The sequence below is a fragment of the Eptatretus burgeri genome, chromosome 4, assembly GCF_056783735.1.
Source record: "Eptatretus burgeri isolate ZD-2024b chromosome 4, Ebu_testis_v1, whole genome shotgun sequence".
Lineage (NCBI taxonomy): Eukaryota > Metazoa > Chordata > Myxini > Myxiniformes > Myxinidae > Eptatretus > Eptatretus burgeri.
Genome location: NC_140964.1, coordinates 135,170,996 through 135,188,696, shown reverse-complemented (window position 1 = coordinate 135,188,696; position 17,701 = coordinate 135,170,996). Strand labels below are relative to the sequence as shown.

Below are 17,701 nucleotides of genomic sequence, written 5' to 3'. Positions count from 1 at the left end.
CATTCAAGCTTACATTCAAATGTGTTATGAAAGTAGTTTTACAGATGACTTGCAAAAGTACCCGTCCTCAGTGATGGGAAAAGCAAGAAAAAATATGCATCCCCAAGTGATGGAAAAAGTTAAAGTTAAATGATCGGTTTCAATTATTTCATGAACTTCTCAGAAGGATGACAGGCTGAGTCAACCCCACCTGCTATTAATTAAATGGCCAAGCAGGATTTGAAATCAGGACCTAAGAATCAAAAGCCCACCACCCGAACCATTAAGCCATCACTAGACATACGCTGCCTTTCCATAGAACCAACGACGACGATGCTGCCTTCCCATCCCATGATGCTGCATTCCCTACTCCCCTCTTCACCCCCTTGGACATTTCCCGGCAGTCTCCACATGCTGTATTAATGTCGTTCTCCACCCCCCCTTCCCCCTCCTCACTCCCCCTCCTACCTCACTCACCTATCCCTCCTCTGTCTCCCTCCCTCCTCGCTCCCCTTCCCTCCTCGCTCCCCTTCCCTCCTCTCTCTCCCCCACCCTCCCTTAGTATTCCCATCAGCAAAGTAACGGGTGGTATTTGCTCTGAAGAAATATGCCTCATCACACTGTATGATTCGTCCTTGTCACAACACCATCCTGTCCACCAAGTTTCATCCAAATCGGTCCATAACTTTTTGAGACATTGTGCTATATTGTTACGAATCTGGAAGCCATGAGCACTCAACATACAGGTCCTATAGAACAGTTATATCGGTAAGTAGGTGTTTTTAGTTAGGGTCCCATCCCTTGTTTAATGGGTAATTAAATGTTCATGCGCTGCAGAGTTATTTTGATAGGCAGGGTTTTCTTTGATTTTACAACAACAATAACCACAACAACACGCCTTCACCTCACTTCCTCACACCGCCGCCATTGCCTACGTGCGTGTCAGCACGTACGTGGGCGGAGCCCACGCAGGATAATGTTCCTCTGCCTGTTTCGAGGGCAGTCCACCGGACGGCCGTCACGACCACCCCGGTTCAATCAACGGCCTTGGCGCCCGTTTTGGCCAATGACAGGGCGCCGAGCGCATTTTGCATGCCAAAACCGTCCAGTGAGGGAGAGCGGGGAGGGAGGAGGCGTCCCCCCCCCTCCCACCTGGACAAGGGTGAATAGGTTGCGGCGCGATCTGACTGAGGAGGAGAGTTTTGGTTGTCAGGGCAAGCGCTGACGGAGCTCCCGACTCTGCTCGTATCTCGCTGGCGCCTGGTTCTTCCATCGTCTCACTGGCGCCTCGTTCTTCCATCGTCTCGCTGGCGCCTCGTTCTTCCATCGTCTCGCTGGCGCCTGGTTCTTCGGACTTCGGACGTCCCGTACGAGTGCCGTCGAGGGTGTGAATACTCGGTAGCTCGCCATGTGGGTCTAGGTATTTTGAAGTTTGGCAAATAACCCTGTACCACGTGGTGGAATTATTGACGATTCATGGTCCGGTAAGGGACCCGTACCCTCGGAGTTTTCTGAAAGGTACGATCTAGATTCCGGGTGTTCGGTAGCGTTGACCCTACTGCTCCACCTAGCGGTCGTGCTCGCAGCCGATACCCGGCCCGCAACAATATATAGTTTTGGACACAGCGAGTGGACACGTGGTGGAAGGGAGACTGATGCGACGCTCTCGGGGGAGCGTCGCCATAGATGCAGCAATGCCGACGAGTTATTTAACAGCCAATGAAACCAGCCAATCAGCACCGCTGGATCGTAGAAGTGAAGATGTGTTTGGCGACAGGTGGTATGCCTATAAAGTGCTGTGCCAAGCAAGCAAGTGGGTGTGCCATGCCTGGGAGCCATACGGAGGAGGTTGGAGTCAGAATGGAGAAAGGAGTTGGCGGAACGGAGAAAGGAGTTTGGAGTCAAGGATGGAGCTGGAGCTTGGAGCGGGAAGGTCCGATGGAGAAGCAGGGAGATTGCCAAGGAACTTACTGACAGTCTCCTGAACTGTAACTCACTCACTCCATCTCAACTCCAGAGCATTGGCAGAGTTCACCAACAGTCCTTTTTAGGACACCCCCCCCACCACCCCCATCATACTTCCTCACCTCACACTCTCACACCTTCACATGAACCCATCTTTCTGACTCACCCGGAGCACCAGAGAATCAACAGAGTTGCCAACGGTTCTTTTCAGGACCTGCATCACACTCACTATGCCTGGCGTTAGCTTAATGGTTAGGGTGGTGGGCTTCGGATCCGAGGATCCTGAGTTCAAATCCCACTTGGCTGTGTCGGAATGGCAACCTGTCCAGGATTGTGCCCAATCGCCAAAGAGACTGCTTACGCAGCACCAATGCTCTGCACAGAATCTGGTCCCAGTCGATCGATGGATGGATCACACTTATACCTCAAGCACTGCACCTCTCCACACACCCAAAATTGCTCACCCAGTTCAGTACCACATGAGCCAGCCAGCTCACATTCAGGTAATAACAGGCTTGCACCCAAGGCCCCACCTCAAACACTCATCTGTCCATCAACCTTACTCTTATTCTTTTCCAAGAATGAATGTGGTGCCCAAGTTATCTGTGGCAAGTCATTGTCAAAAGGGGCTTCTGTTCAGGTCAGACTTTCTCATGTTTGACTTTGCTTGACTTTTAAATATGTGCATTACTGCATTATAATCCCTTCCAAACTATTTGGTTATCTGTTTCAATTGATTAGACATAGTGTGTGCTGCATCAGGTAGTTCACCCAAGCTGATTTGTTACAAGTAGTCAGAAGCCAACACGTAATCTATGGTAATACTCGGCCGTATCCTGGAATTGGTTGATGTTGGGAAGCACGTTACTCTATTTGGGGAATTTAATATGTCGGAAATAATCATAACAACCAAGTTTGGTGAATTTCTGTATAATCCTTCAGGTGGAGATAGCGTAATGGACAGACGGATGGATGGAGCCTATTACAATATGACGATGTGGCGTCTATATATTTTTTAAAGCGTGGAGATAATAAGGATAAGCCTGTACATGGCTAAAGAAAGATAAACAAACTACTTTCTGCATGCGAATAACTTAAATCGTTTGACGGTTCCTTCTTGGTCTTTTGTTTCATTATGTTTGTTACATATCCTGTTGCTGTGTGGACTGCGCTTCTCCGCTGATGGACCTCTGGCAGCTTGTACATGAATTCTCGAAGGAAAAGTGAATTATTGCAGAAAAAAGGCTCACTTGGCTGTGCCTAGATGGGTCTGAGTTTGGTGGAGTAGCAACTGGAACGCGAATCTATCCAGGTTCCTCTTGATGATGCCTTCTTTGCTCTTTACTTTTTCGGGTTCCTTCTTTGTGTTCTGTTTCATCATGGTTGTACCATATCCTGATGCTGTGTGGACTGTGCTTCCCCGTTGATGGACCTCTGGTAGATTATACATGTTGCTGTGTTTGAGCCTGGGGAGAAACAGCTGAAATCTATTTGTCCGGTTTCTTCCCGATATCTTTGTTCCTTTCACACTTCTTTATTTTTTTTTGTCACTATTCTCTTGATTCCCTCTAATTCTTTCTTTTTCTTCTTTTTCATCTCATTTACTCTCTATTCCTCTCATTTGTTATATATCTCTCTAAGGAGAAGGGGAATTCTTGCAGAATTTTTTCTGTAAGACTCAGTTGGTGCCTGGATGGTTGGAGATGGTGGAGTAGTGGTTAAAACCCAAATCCTATCCAGGTTCCTCTTCATGACTCCATCTTTGCTCTGTTTACTTCTTCGGGTTCCTTTTTGGTCTTCGGTTTCATTAAATGTACTGTTAAACATGGAACACTTTGGAATTTAATGTAATTTCCAAAAAAAAAAAATTTACCTTGTACAATACATCAAAAATCCATTCATTTTTTGGTTGCACCAAAAATTGCACCAAAAGAGATCATACATGTTATAAGAAAATTAAAAAAAACAATAGTAGAACATCAAGATATTTCTTGACTTGTGATGATATAATTACAAAAAAGTCACATACCAGACTTGGGTCTTAATCCATCATCCTGAGAGCGGGGGGTGCAGACATCAGTGAATCCGATTCCACAGAAACCAGGAACGTTTTCTAGCTGCACATTTTGGAATCCAATAAACTTTTGGGAGAAACTGGAAAGTTTCCGAATAACGGTATCCAAGTTGATGAAAATACTTCCCAACAGAGAAGAGCCTGCAAGCTGGAAATCCTGCGGCTTCAAAAACGATTTTACAAATTTACAGAAGTCAGCATACATTGCAAATTGTAATTTCTCTTTGGCGAGAGAGAGGAGTTCGGTTCGCAATGAATCCGACTCTGTACAAACTCGAAGAACCTTCTCATTCTCAATTCCAAGCTTATCGATCACTCCTTGGGCTGTTTCTGTTCTCAGTCCTTGTGATTGGAGCCATTCCAAAAAGCTCCCCATTCCACCGATGACCTGCCAGGGACACAAGGCTTGTGTTAATGAAGGAAAAGTTATAATGCTATTCTCTTTACTCTGCTTGAAATTTTTTGTGACTTATTATTTTATCTAATCAATGTGGGTTTTCGTATCTAATTCATTCACCTGCTGTGTCCCATTTTGTATGTTTTCTTATCAATTAGCATCTAATAAATGCAAGTTTTTATTTACAAAGGCAATAAGCTGGCATTCATAAAATACTTAACCTGCGCAGTCTTGAGAAGGACTTGGTGCAAGCCAAGTCTTCTGTTTCTTTGAAGGTTTTTTTTTTCTTTGATCCAATATGGTGTCAGACCAGTGACTGATGATGTCATCTTTATCAAACTATATTTCCCATAGGCTTGTAGCAAGGTATTATGTACACATTTAGGACACGGGGGACCAAAAAATGAAAGTCATTGTATGATTAAGTTTTGCAGATCATTTGTTAGCCAACATCATGGGGATTCAGGATCTATTTGGGCAGAGCTTAATTCTTCCTCTTTCTATTGCTCTGACAGGGTCACAGTTGGTTATCAATTATCTGTATCAAGGAACCACTCATATCATTCTAAAATTGGTCTGATGGCTTAGATATGTATTATACACTAATTGGAAACCACATATATGGAGAATATTTGGTTTACCTGATATTTGACCTTGAGTAAAGAGGTCAAGGTCATATGAAATTAACAAATTGATCAGTGTTCATTCAGGTCATAAATATATATATGCACATAAACTTAACCATAGAAATACATGCTGTGATAAACCAAACCAACATCTAAGGATTAAAAGTGCAGATTTCTTTAAAATGTTACATACTTCCGAACGACCTTTGATGTTCTGTATACTGAATACAAACTGGCCTTTGGTATTGATTTTTATATCATAGGGCCATCTTGTTAAACTTATTCTATGGTTATAAAATCAAGCTTATAGTTACCAGTAATTTTGTAGCAGCTTGGTAAATGCAATTTGTTACGTATTTCCTTACATTTTGACCCAATCATGGAAGTGAAACGAAACTGGTATGTAGTAATGATCCATGTTGAAACTTGCCATTTTAAATCATCACTTTATGCAGAAGTAAATTGCTATCTAAGATGTTCTATCAGATGCATTTCAAATTTCTGGAATAAGATTTTGTAAGCTTTACTATGACTGGGGGGAATTTTGCAAAATCTGAGATTTTACGCATTTGAAGGTGCCAAGATATGTAGAAGGTCATATGAAATGTACTGTTTCGAGGAATTGTTCCATTCTTATGTATAATGATATATATCAAACAAAAAATGCATTTTCAACCATTTTGGACAACATATACAATCACACATGTAACCCATTTCTAAAAAATGAGCTATTAAAATGGAAAAAATAGCCTGTGTTTGGATAAAAAAAAAACATGCTTTGTAAGCAACTATATCCATAGGACCCATAGCAAAGTATACATTTTCTGAAAGCACAGACACTTGGGCATAATATAACATTAAGATTGTTTATCTTATTAAAACTGGGTTCAATTTCTAAGCTTTCTCCTCATTTAGGACCACAGTATACACAATACCATGCTACAAGCCCAAAGGAAGTTGATCAACTAGTTAAAGTTTTGCATTGAACGATGATCAGTTTCAACAAATGCAGATAAAAAATTTTTCATACTGACCAGTTCAAGCATTGCACTTGTCGAATGACATCATAATGAAGGCACCGATGACATCATCATGAACAAATATTATTCCCCATGGGGAGTACTTGACAATGAGCTACGTGTAAATATTTTTCCATGGAACGGTTTCAAAGATGTGGAGGTGAAATTTTTTTTTTCCAAGATGGCACCTGTACCACATGACCTATGACGTTGTAATTGTCATTATAAATTCGTACAGGAAGAGGCGCAACTATGATCAAAGTTTCATGTCAATCGGACCAACAATTGCAGAGAATTTTTTTTTTCATATTCACTGGATCAAGCATTGCACTTGTCGAATTATGATGTCGTCATAATGAAGGCACCGATGACATCATCATTAACATATCTTATTCCCCATGGAGAGTGCATTACAATGAGCCAAGTCTCAATTTTTTCCATGGAGTGGTTTCAGTGATAGAGAGGTGTGAAGTTTTTCCAAGATGGTGCCTGTACCACATGACCTATAATGTCATATTTTTCATTTTATATTCCAACTGGAGTCGTCGCACCAATGGTCAAAATTGTGTCAATTGGACCAACAGTTGCAAAGAAAAAAAATTTCATTACTTATCAAATCAAGCATTGTGCTTGTCAAATTATGACGTCATAATCAAGGTACTGTTGACATCATCAATTACATATTGTTACGGCTGTGGAAATTCACATTACACCATAAAGGGCCCTCAGGTGAGATATCTTCAGAGGTACATGTGTAGTTAGCCCAAACCCGTTGTATAGAGGGAATTTATGTGATCCATTCGGGTTGCGATCCTTCAGTTAGTCGTTTTTCTTTCTCTATCTTTTATTTCAAACAAACAAAAACCACCAACGATGCTCGTGAGCTTTTCCCGCCTGTTTCTCCCGTTTGAGTTCCCCGCGCTTGGTGTGAGGGAAGGGGGAAGGGCAGCTCGCCGCCGATTGGTGGATGAACAGCGTGAGGCGGTCGGGGTGAAAGAACGCCCCTTTTCGAGAACCTCCTCGAAGGAGGGTGGAGCCGAAAACAGGGTGGAGCGAAGGGCGGAGCCCCGCGCTATAAAAGACTGACACAGGCGGGACGCGTTCTCTATCTCTCTCTTCCTCCTCTCTCTCTCTCTCTTCCTCCACTCTCTTCCCCCTCTTCTTCCTCTTCGCTCATCTGCGTGTGGTTGTTGCTGTTGGTGGTTCGTTCGTCTACGAGTTCTTCAGAGAGCTCTCCTACGAGTCCAGCTGGAGGGAGTCGAGTCGGCGCATCCTGGTCCTGGGCCCTGTCACTGTCTACAGCGAGAGAGGGCGAGCCTTCTGCCAGGTGCCAGAAGCCCCGTTCGTGGTGCAGAGGGGCTCCATGTGCCGGCGCAAGGTGCGAGTCGCAGACCACATCAGGGGAGGCTCGGAATTGAGGTCAAGGACGCGACGCTTGACGACGCGTGCAGGGAAGTCGCAACTTTCTCTTTTCCTTTGGGTTTGTGTAAATGACTGTGGGTGGCGCCTGTCCTTGAAGTAAAACTGGTGAAGTGTTGCCGTGTGTCGGGTTTAGTCGGGACATCTCTTTTGCCTGTGATTGTGTATACGTGCCATTTCTTGACTTGCTTTTGCTTTATTGTACATGACTATTGTGACTGTAAATACGTGCCTTCCGTGCTGGTCTGCGTGTGCAATTAAAATTGCTTGTGTGAACTTGTTCCCCGTTTCGCTGCGTCCTTTCCTTCGTTTGAATTGCCATCTTGCATCACGTAAGGGGTTCGTAGTGGGTTCAACGCCCGGTAATTAATCGGAACCGTCAAGGCCGACGATAACACCGCTCGGTTTTCACTGTAATACGGAACGAACCGCTTAAGCGGTTCGTGTCCGGAGTCAGCCTGTGGCGTGGTACAATCGCCCGGTCGACCACTCGCGCAGGTACTTAGGTCGATCGAATTTGGCGAGCAACCCTATCCTGCGCGGGTGGGCAATTAGCACGATCGTTGTGAGGTTAAACCCCCACCCGTGACTCGCTCCCGGCGTTGTTCCGAGAGGGTCACGACTGAATTGTCCGTTCCGGTGGGCGAGGCGGCTGCCATTCGAGTCGAGCGGCCGATCGCACGCCGGCGGGCGCGAATTCGCAACAATATCTTATTCCCCATTGGGAGTACTTGACAATGATCCATGTGTAAATTTTTTTCCATAGAACGGTTTCAGAGATATGGGGTGCAAAGTTCTTCGGTTTTTCCAATATGGGACCTGTACCAGGTGAGCTATGACATCATAATTATGACAAAAAATTATTCAGGAGTCGGCGCACCGACTTGAAAAATTTTGTGCAATCAGACTAACGGTTGCTGAGAAAATGGATTTTTAAAATGCAGACACATACGTACGCATGTACGTATGAATGTATGGCGCAGGTACGTACGGCACATGGATACGACCAATCACTTAACATTGCTTTTCACTTCGTGAGCACAGGGTAAAAAGAAACCCAGAGTAAACTGTAATGGCACTCGGTACAGCATATACTTCCGTCGGAATGAACAGTTTACGTTTTGTATCTCACTGATAGGCCGCATTTGGATTCTGACCTGATATCAATCAATGAAACACACACACACACACACACACACACACAGGCAGGAGCATTTAAATCCCGCACTATCTACCTGGCAAAGGTCTGCCTGCATGCATGCTCGTACATGCAGCGATCTTTGCACCCCTCCAGTCAGCTCACTCCAGATTTGATTCGTACATGTCCACTCAACAGAGGGGGAGGGGTGGGAGATAGATCAGGGGAAGAGGTAGAGAGAGACAGAGACAGAGACAGAGACAGAGACAGAGACAGAGACAGAGACAGAGACAGAGACAGAGACAGAGAGAGAGAGAGAGAGAGAGAGAGAGAGAGAGAGAGAGAGAGAGAGAGAGAGAGAGAGAGAGAGAGAGAGAGAGAGAGAGAGAGAGAGAGAGAGAGAGAGAGAGAGAGAGAGAGAGAGAGAGAGAGAGAGAGAGAGAGAGAGAGAGAGAGAGAGAGAGAGAGAGAGAGAGAGAGAGAGAGAGACAGACAGACAGACAGGTGGAGAGAGGGTTTGGGGTCGGAAAGAGGGAGAGGGAGAGAGAGACAGACGGGTGGAGAGAGGGTTTGGGGTCGGAAAGAGGGAGAGGGAGAGAGGGGGTCAGGTTGGGAGGGATGGAGAGGGGTGGGACAGGGTGAGAGAAGTGGGGGGTAGAGAGGGTGAGGTGTTCAAGAGGGGAAGGGGAGAGAGGGGTAAGGGATTCCGCAGATGTGACACCCAGTTTAATGTCCATCTGAGAGATGGCACACACATTGATGAATCACTCTGCCTGTGAAAAACTAGGATGACAGTTTATAGCTGGGTTGGGATTCCAACACAGATTACACAGAGAGAGCATGCCTACCTCTCGGCTTTCCTACTGTGATGTGGTGATTCATAACAACTGAAAACATTTTTTAACTTCTTATGATCATATAATATATTGTTACGGCTGTGGAAATTTGCAGAACACCATAAAGGGTCCGTAGTTCAGTTAGATCGATAAGTCTGTGTTCAGTTCGCTATACACTTGGTGTATAGCCAAAATGGTGCATGCCCTGGCTCCATGGAAAGAAGAGAAAATTCGTTGTTTTGATAAGTAATTTGATGAACAATTTTGGTATTTGTCTATTTCTTATGTTGGCCAAAAACCAGTCAAGTTTTAGACTAAAAAAAGGGCAAAATAATGTACACATATGGACATTGACATGTATGGTATATAAGTCTTACTGTATATGCGTTGAATGTGTTACCATGGTAAAGATTATTGTAATAAGAATTATATCAATCATAGCAGCAATTGATATTATTATTGATTTATTTGATTTATAGCCTGTATGATTAAATTGGAACAAAAAATTACCTATAGAACCACTGCCCCCACGCCTGCCCCAAAAATGAAATGCTTTAAATTTGGGGGCCCTCTTTATGCATGCCGTTGATCTTATTTATTATCATAACCCCAGTAAGGATCAATGGTAGTCTGGGATGTTGGCATCTAGAAAGCTAACAATATGGGCAATCATTATTTAGCAACCCAATTAATTTACATATTTATCACTTAATTGCACATTCTTATGAAAATACACAATTTGTAATGAATTGTCTGTTTATTTGGTTACCATGGCAACACATTAGATGGGGTTTCATAAAAAAATCTAGCCTACAATCTCTGACCTTCATACTTTCATTTGGTGTATTTCCATTTTTGTTCAGAATCATCAATCATGTAGTATTGTCTTGAAAACTTGCTGTCAAGTTGTTAATATTTCACCAAAATTAATTTTGCTGTAAACACTAATATATAACTAATCATGATATTACGTATTTATACACTTGAATTTGAAAATGCCTGCAGTGTATGAACAATACAGGTAACTCTGCATGCATGTAAGTCAGCCTTATTAAGTCGAATAATCGCACAAGTTTAAACAAATTTTGAAACCGTATTATGCAAGACGTGTTATTTACCTTCTGTGAGGCAGATTTGTTCTACGTCGAACAGATTTCTGTGGTCCCAAGAGATTCAAGTTAAGCAGAGTTACCTGTACTTATAATTTGTAGCATTTCTTTATCATTCATCATCTTGCAAATTGATGGAACACTGTTGACAGAAATAAAATAGCAAGTCAAACCTACTGCGATTTTTCATGGACTGTTTCTTCACAAGATTGTACCAGTTGAATACTTAACATAAGCATTTTGACATGAATGTGCTTCATAGATTCATCCAATAATTGCATAGCAGGCCTGTGCAATTAACTATTCTTTGCCCATAAAAAAGGGTCATTTCAATTGTTAAGATTTTTTTGAAATCTGATACAATCATTTTGGCATAGTCACTTTTTGGTGTGTTTGAGAGCGTGTTGGGTGGTAACTATGATGATAAATTACATGTAGGTATCGGTGTTTGTTGTTTTTGTTTGTTATGGGTGAGATGATAATGTGGTGAGATGAAAAAAGTAAAGATGGGTGAGGTGGGGAGGGATGGGTAGGGGCAGGTATGGATCAAATTGAGGCCCCAACTTAGGCCTATGGACTCGAGATTTTTATTTGGCTCGACTTCATGTCATAAGCCTACACAGGCCGAGTTTCTCCCAAATGTCTCGTTCTCTGGCAAACTTACTCTGAGTTTCCCGTGTAATGAGTACATGCATTTTAACATTTTATCACTTTCAACCCCATTGATTCTATAATCAAGATCTTTGGCCGAGTAAAACATGAGAATAAATATATATGTCCAGTGATGTATCCCACCCTCCTGATGTATTGCTTCATTCATGCATGCTGCTACGGCGGTAGCACACGCAACGCGCGTTATCCAGAGTGAAACAAAATGGCGCCTATAGCTGAGTTGTCGCTACTCTCTATATATAGGTACTCGAGATCGGACCAGTGGTTGTCGAGAAACAGCGGCCGCAGACACACACACACACACACACACACACACACACACACACACACACACACACACACACACACACACACACACACACACACTGCTGAAATTATAGATAGATATATAAAGGAATTTTTTTATAAAAGGCACCAACAAGTTGAAATGTAGATCTAGGAAAATGTCCAGAAGTATTCACTAAACCCTAATCGCCTCAAGATACAATACATCTTCCCAGTCTGGGAGAAGCAGACTGACTTTTAAAACTGATATACTATAGAAACTTGTCTTTTATGTCCATAAAAGTTGTCGTTTGATGTCATTCTAGCATTCTGTACGTTTTTGGTGCTGGGAAAGAAGATTAACATGTCTGGATTTGAAATATATGTTACAACCATTCAACCAGGTCAGGCTGGGCTGTCTGAAGGCCGAAGATAAGCTTCACCTGGAAGATGTCAAGACCTGACAAAGTTGGTGCCAGCATCTGAAGGAAATAAAATCCTATGTCTCACTGAACACTGTATAAGAACTTAGGATTCTCAATGTATTTGAGTGATCTGGAATGAGTCTTGTATGTCCAGTATCTCCTATGCGCATATTAAAGTGTTTATATGTTGAATAAATGTTCTAATTGTCGCGGGTTCAGAGATTTCATCGACAGACCCCAGCAAGGTAACCAAGTAATATGGCTTAAGACCCCAATAGAGAACAGTGGCCAAGGATCGCCTGATAATGGATATAATTCAATAAGGTTGTTAATTATCTTGAAAAGGGGTGTTTTAATGAAACCCAAACACCAATTTTTCAACTCCTGCTCTTCCTTGAAGTTCCCTTAGTATGTGTGCAAAGATTCAGGCTGCTAGGTTTCATGGTTTTGGAGTTATGGAGGACACACACACACACACACACACACACACACACACACACACACACAATAGTATAGATATACTGACACACTAATATACAGTGCCTTCAGAAAGTATTCACACCCCTCGACTTTAGTTACATTTAGTTGTGTTACAGCCTGAATTTAAAATGGATTAAATTTGAATTTTTTGTCACCGATCTACATAAAATACCCCATAATGATAAAGGGAAAACATGTTTTTAGAAATTTTTACAAATTGATGAAAAATGAAAAGCTGAAATCTCTTGCTTCAATAAGTATTTCACCCCCAAAGTCAATATCTTGTAGAAGTGCCTTTGGCAGCGATTACAGCTTTGAGTCTTCTTGTGTATATCTATCAGCTTTACTCATCCGGATTTGGGGATTTTCTCTCATTCTTCCATGCATATTTGATCAAAATGTCAAGTTGGATGGGGAGCGTAGTGAACAGCAATCTTCGATTCGAGTCTTCCCACAGATTCTCAATTGGATTCAAGTCTGGGGTTTTGGTTGGGCCACTCAAGGACTTTCACGTTCTTGTTCTGAAGCCATTCTAGTGTTGCTTTGGCTGTATGCTTGGGGTTATTGTCCTGTGGGAATGTAAATCTTTGCCGTAGTCAAAAGTCTTTTGCACTCTGAAGCAGGTCTCCTCAAGGATTTGTGTGTTTGGCACCATTCATTGTTCCCTCCATTCTTATGTCTCCCAGGCCCTGCCACTGTAAAGCATCCCCATAGCATGACGCAGCTACCACCATGCTTCATGATAGGGATGGTGTTAGGTGGGTGATGAGTTGTGCTCGGTTTCTGCCAGACATAGCAATGAAGCGCACTATGCTCTTGGGAACATTCAACACTCGAGAAATTGTTTTATACCCTTCCCCAGATATATGCCACTTCACAATTCTATTTTGGAGTTCTATGAACAGTTTCTTGGACTTCATGGAATAGTTTCTGCTCCGACATGCACTGTCAACTGTGGGACCTTATATAGAAAGGTGTGTTTCTTTCTAAATGATGTTCAATCAATTGATTGGGCCACAGTTGGACTCCGATCAAATTGTAGAGACGTCTCAACGATTATCAAAGGAATTATCAACCTCGAGACGCCTGATCATCCTCAGTTTGGAGTGTCATAGCAAAGGGGTTGAATACTTATTGACGCAAGACATTTCAGCTTTTAATTTTTAGTGAATTTCTAGGCATTTCTAAAAACATGTTTTCACTTTGTCATTTTGGGATATTTTGTGTAGATCAGTGACAGAAAAAATTTCAATTTACTCCATTTTAAATTCAGGCTGAAACACAACAAAATGTGTCAAAAGTTGAGGGGTGTGATACTTTCTGAAGGTACTGTATTGATGAACATAGTTCTAATTGGCAGTTTATGTCCCTTCCTGGATTCCTATATCGAAGGGTGATTCGCTGTGGACGTACTGTTACGAATTTGGAAGCCTTGTGCACACAAACAGACAGCAGTCCCTGCAATTCAGTTATTTCGATAAGTATGTGTTTATAGTCAGGGTCCCATCCTTCTGTCTAATGGGAATTTTGTGTGTGCGCTGTGAGTTATTTTATAGTCAGGTTTATTACATCTTCTACAACAACAACAATGGCACCGTCCCTCACTCAACTCAGTCGCCATTGCCCATGTGTTTTTGGCTGAAGGTGTGGGCGGTGCCTCCATCGCCTCAGATCGAGTGTCTGCTCCAAGGATGGGCAGGAAGGGCATGGGACGTTTCCTCCAGCGAAGGGCAAGCATCGCACGCACGCCCCAGCCAATGGGAGGCGGCCTCCGAGACGCCTCGACACACCCCACGAGACGACCATCCAATCAGGAGGCGAGTGGGAAAAAAAAGGAATCTCTTCCACCTCAAGAGAAAGAGGGTTGGTCATTGAGAGAGCATCTGCAGTCTTGGTGGCGATTGGCTTCGTCTGCAGTCTTGGTGGCGATTGGCTTCGTCTGCAGTCTTGGTGGCGATTGGCTTCGTCTGCAGTCTTGGTGGCGATTGGCTTCGTCTGCGGTCGTGATGGCTTGGTCTCGGTCGTCGTCTGCGCCCTTTGCGGTGGCCTCTCGTGGTAGTGGTGGCCGAGCAGTCAGGAACGTGGGCCATGGACTTTGGGTCGTGGGTTCGAGTCCCACCGTGGTGGTTTGGAGTCGGTGTGACTGCACGATGCGGGAAGATACCCCGGCCCGGCTCCACCGAATAAAGACCCACGGGGTCCATGGGCCCCGTCTGTAAGTAGAATTGTTAATTGCCTTGTACATTGTGAATTACATTTCTTATTCGTGATAACTCTGCTCTGTGTCTCCCTTCCCGATTATTGCCTATTGTAAAATAAATCCCCATGTTAAATGTTGCAGTTTGTTGTTCGTCTTTTCTTTCATTGGCCTAGCATGGTTTTGACTTGAGAAATAGTAAGGCCGTTGGTGTCATAAGTTGTCATTGGGACCGGCGTGGCTCTGGTAACTCCGCTCGGTTACACTGGACCGAGGTCTCTAGAGCGACCCGGTTCGACAGAGCCCGTCGAGGGTGTGGTTTCCCCGGTAGCTCGACTTCGTGGTTACTTAGGTATATTGGAGATCGAGACAATTAACCCTACGTCACGCGGTCAAAATATTGGCGTCCACGATCCGCTAAGGGACCCGTGACCTTTCGGAGTTGTTCGAGGATCACGACCTAAATTCCGGGTGTGAGACAACTCTACTGCTCCACCTTCTGGTCGTTTATCGCCACCGAAGCCCGACCCACAACAGTACAACGATGTTTTTGCCAATGTTTAAGGGTTTCCACGCGTTGTAAGCAACACACTCGTTAAACACCTTTCGTAAATTTGGTCCGATAAGTCTTAAAAAACACAGACTATACTTTTTTCAGCAAGTTGTGCACAAACACATGAAATCCAGAGGGTGGGTATCCTGCTAGTTTCAATCATATGATTGATGAGTATACATCACAGAGGTATGCTTGTGAACGTGTCATTGGTTGTGGTATAGTTTTGATTTTCAATCTGACTACTCCGGACATTGGAAAGCAATCGCAAACCGCTTGATGTCGGAACACACCCCAGGAATGTTATATTTTGTACCCACACGATATTTAGTTTTACCTTCTGGGATTATAAATCAGGTTTTTAATCTCCATTCACGTTATGAACGTTAAACATCCCACGGAACAGGTGAAGTAGGTAATCGTACCTCGTACCCTCGTTACACCTCCTCATTTAGAGATCAAATTGGATTTACAAGTTAATTATAAAAGGTTTCTGGTAGTTTTGTGATTAAAAGGAAGAATGTGGTTTAATCCTCGTTGTAGGAAGTCTAGTGACGATGTGATCATTAAACAATGGAGTGAATAAAACAAAACGAGTGAAAAACACCTCATTAAATCAACAACCAAACACCTCAACAAACATTGAATAAAAACTCCTTTAACTTTCTTTCATTACAGTCATCAAGGAACAGAAAATTATTATTTAATATTTAAATTAACGTTTACACATCTTTCTCGGTATTAATGAGGAAACTCCGAACTCACGTCTTCCTCAGGAGATCCGACCCGACCATGAGGACCTTGGTTCCAGTTCCGGTACAAGGTTTAAAAGATCACCCGGAAGTTTTTCATCGTTACTGAATCCTTCCTGCTCACGCTTCATATTCTTCTTCCTCCTCATAAACACCGACTTCAACGATAGTCCATTAATACTTGTTCACCCAATTGGCTTCACATGAACAAATGAAGCCACAGATCAGCCATTTTACCACTCCCATGTACAGTACATGAGGAATTCACTTTTGCGATTTACCTTTGCTTCAGTTGATCAATCGTCGATGGGCAGGAAGGTTTAGGAACACACAACCCCTTCTATTGACCCCGTGAACGAGAGAACATCAGAACCTCTTGTGGGATGCCGTATCCTTCGGAGTGCCATTCGCCTCTCACACGTCCCGAGCCGCTCCTCCGATCGGACCGTTCCTGGGAACCACAAATCGGAATTGGGATTTATCTACGACAGGACAATTTTATTTCTGTGTTCTCCTTTATGTCATGACGAGGGTAGAAGCCCATCAAAATGACGGGAACACAAAAATTAACACAACACAGAGGATTACTATAAATATAGTTGTGGATAACATCCAAGGAGGAATTATTTACGAGCCAGTCACCAGGGATGCATGTGTTGAGTGGGGTGTGTGGGACGTGTGTGGTGCATGTGGTGCGTGTGTTGAGAGGGGTGCATGTGGTGCGTATGTTGAGAGGGGTGCATGGGACATGTGGGGTGCATGTAGTGTGTGTGTTGAGAGGGGTGCATGTGATGTGTGGGATGCGTGTGTTGAGTGGGGTGCGTGGGACGTGTGTGGTGCATGTGGTGCGTGTGTTGAGAGGGGTGCATGGGACATGTGGGGTGCATGTGGTGCGTGTGTTGAGAGGGGTGCATGTGGTGTGTGGGCTGCGTGTGTTGAGTGGGGTGCGTGTGCTGCATGTGGTGTGTGGGATGTGTGTGTTGAGTGGGGTGTGTGTGTTGCGTGGGGTGTGTGTTTTGTGTGGGGTGCGTGTGTTGCGTGGGGTGCATGGGGTGCATGTGTTGCATGGGGTGCATGTGTTGAGAGGGGTGTGTGTATTGCGTGGGGTGCATTTGTTGTATGGGGTGCATAGGTTGCGTGTGGTGTGTGTGTGTTGCATGTATTTCTTGGGATGCGTGTGTTGCATGTGTTGCGTGGGGTGAGTGTGTTGCATGTATTGTGTGGGATGCGTGTGTTGCGTGGGGTGAGTGTGTTGTGTGGGGTGCGTGCGTTCCGTGTGTTCCGTGGGGTGCGTGTGATGTGTGGGGTGTGTAAGTGGGGCGTGCATTGTTGCAAAGTACTGGTGTTTCTGTATTGATATTGCTTTCTACCCTGGATATGCTGCTTCTGCTCTCCCAACAATGGATGGAGATCCTCAATGCCGGACATGAAATCAGAGCCATATCACGTGCTTTTGACATGGTCTGGCACCCTGCACTACTCACCAAACTCTCTTCCTATGGTATCCAAGGCCATCTCCACTCATGGCTCACAGACTTCCTCTCCTGTCGCAGTCAACGTGTGGCCCTAAATGAAGTTCTCTCATCCCATCTTCCTGTCCAGGCTGGAGTTCCTCAAGGCAGCGTTCTAGGCCCTGTTCTTTTTCTGTTTTTCATCAATGATCTCTCCGACTCTCTGGAAAATCCTCTTTATCTTTTTGCTGATGACGCCACCCTCTGCCATACCATCTGTTATCCCTCAGACCAGCAAGCAGCAGCTTCTTGGCTCTCTGCAGATCTGGGTATAATCACAAACTG

At 43.9% G+C, this 17,701-nt stretch overlaps 1 protein-coding gene across 3 annotated transcripts in view; it reads right to left on the bottom strand.

Moving 5' to 3' along the window:
- Positions 1-16,193, bottom strand: part of LOC147029179 (uncharacterized) — a 41,354-nt gene extending 25,161 nt beyond the window's left edge. Inside the window, exons 1-3 of one of the 3 annotated variants that reach the window (XM_085876342.1) lie at positions 15,919-16,193; positions 10,572-10,704; positions 3,974-4,406 (exon numbers count right to left, since the gene is read on the bottom strand). In XM_085876342.1, coding sequence (XP_085732468.1) covers positions 3,974-4,394 — 421 coding nt within the window. In that variant the 5' untranslated portion in view covers positions 4,395-4,406; positions 10,572-10,704; positions 15,919-16,193. The remainder of the gene's footprint in view (positions 1-3,973; positions 4,407-10,571; positions 10,705-15,918) is intronic. The other 2 variants (XM_085876341.1, XM_085876344.1) reach the window with 2 other exon arrangements.
- Positions 16,194-17,701: the final 1,508 nt, after the last annotated feature.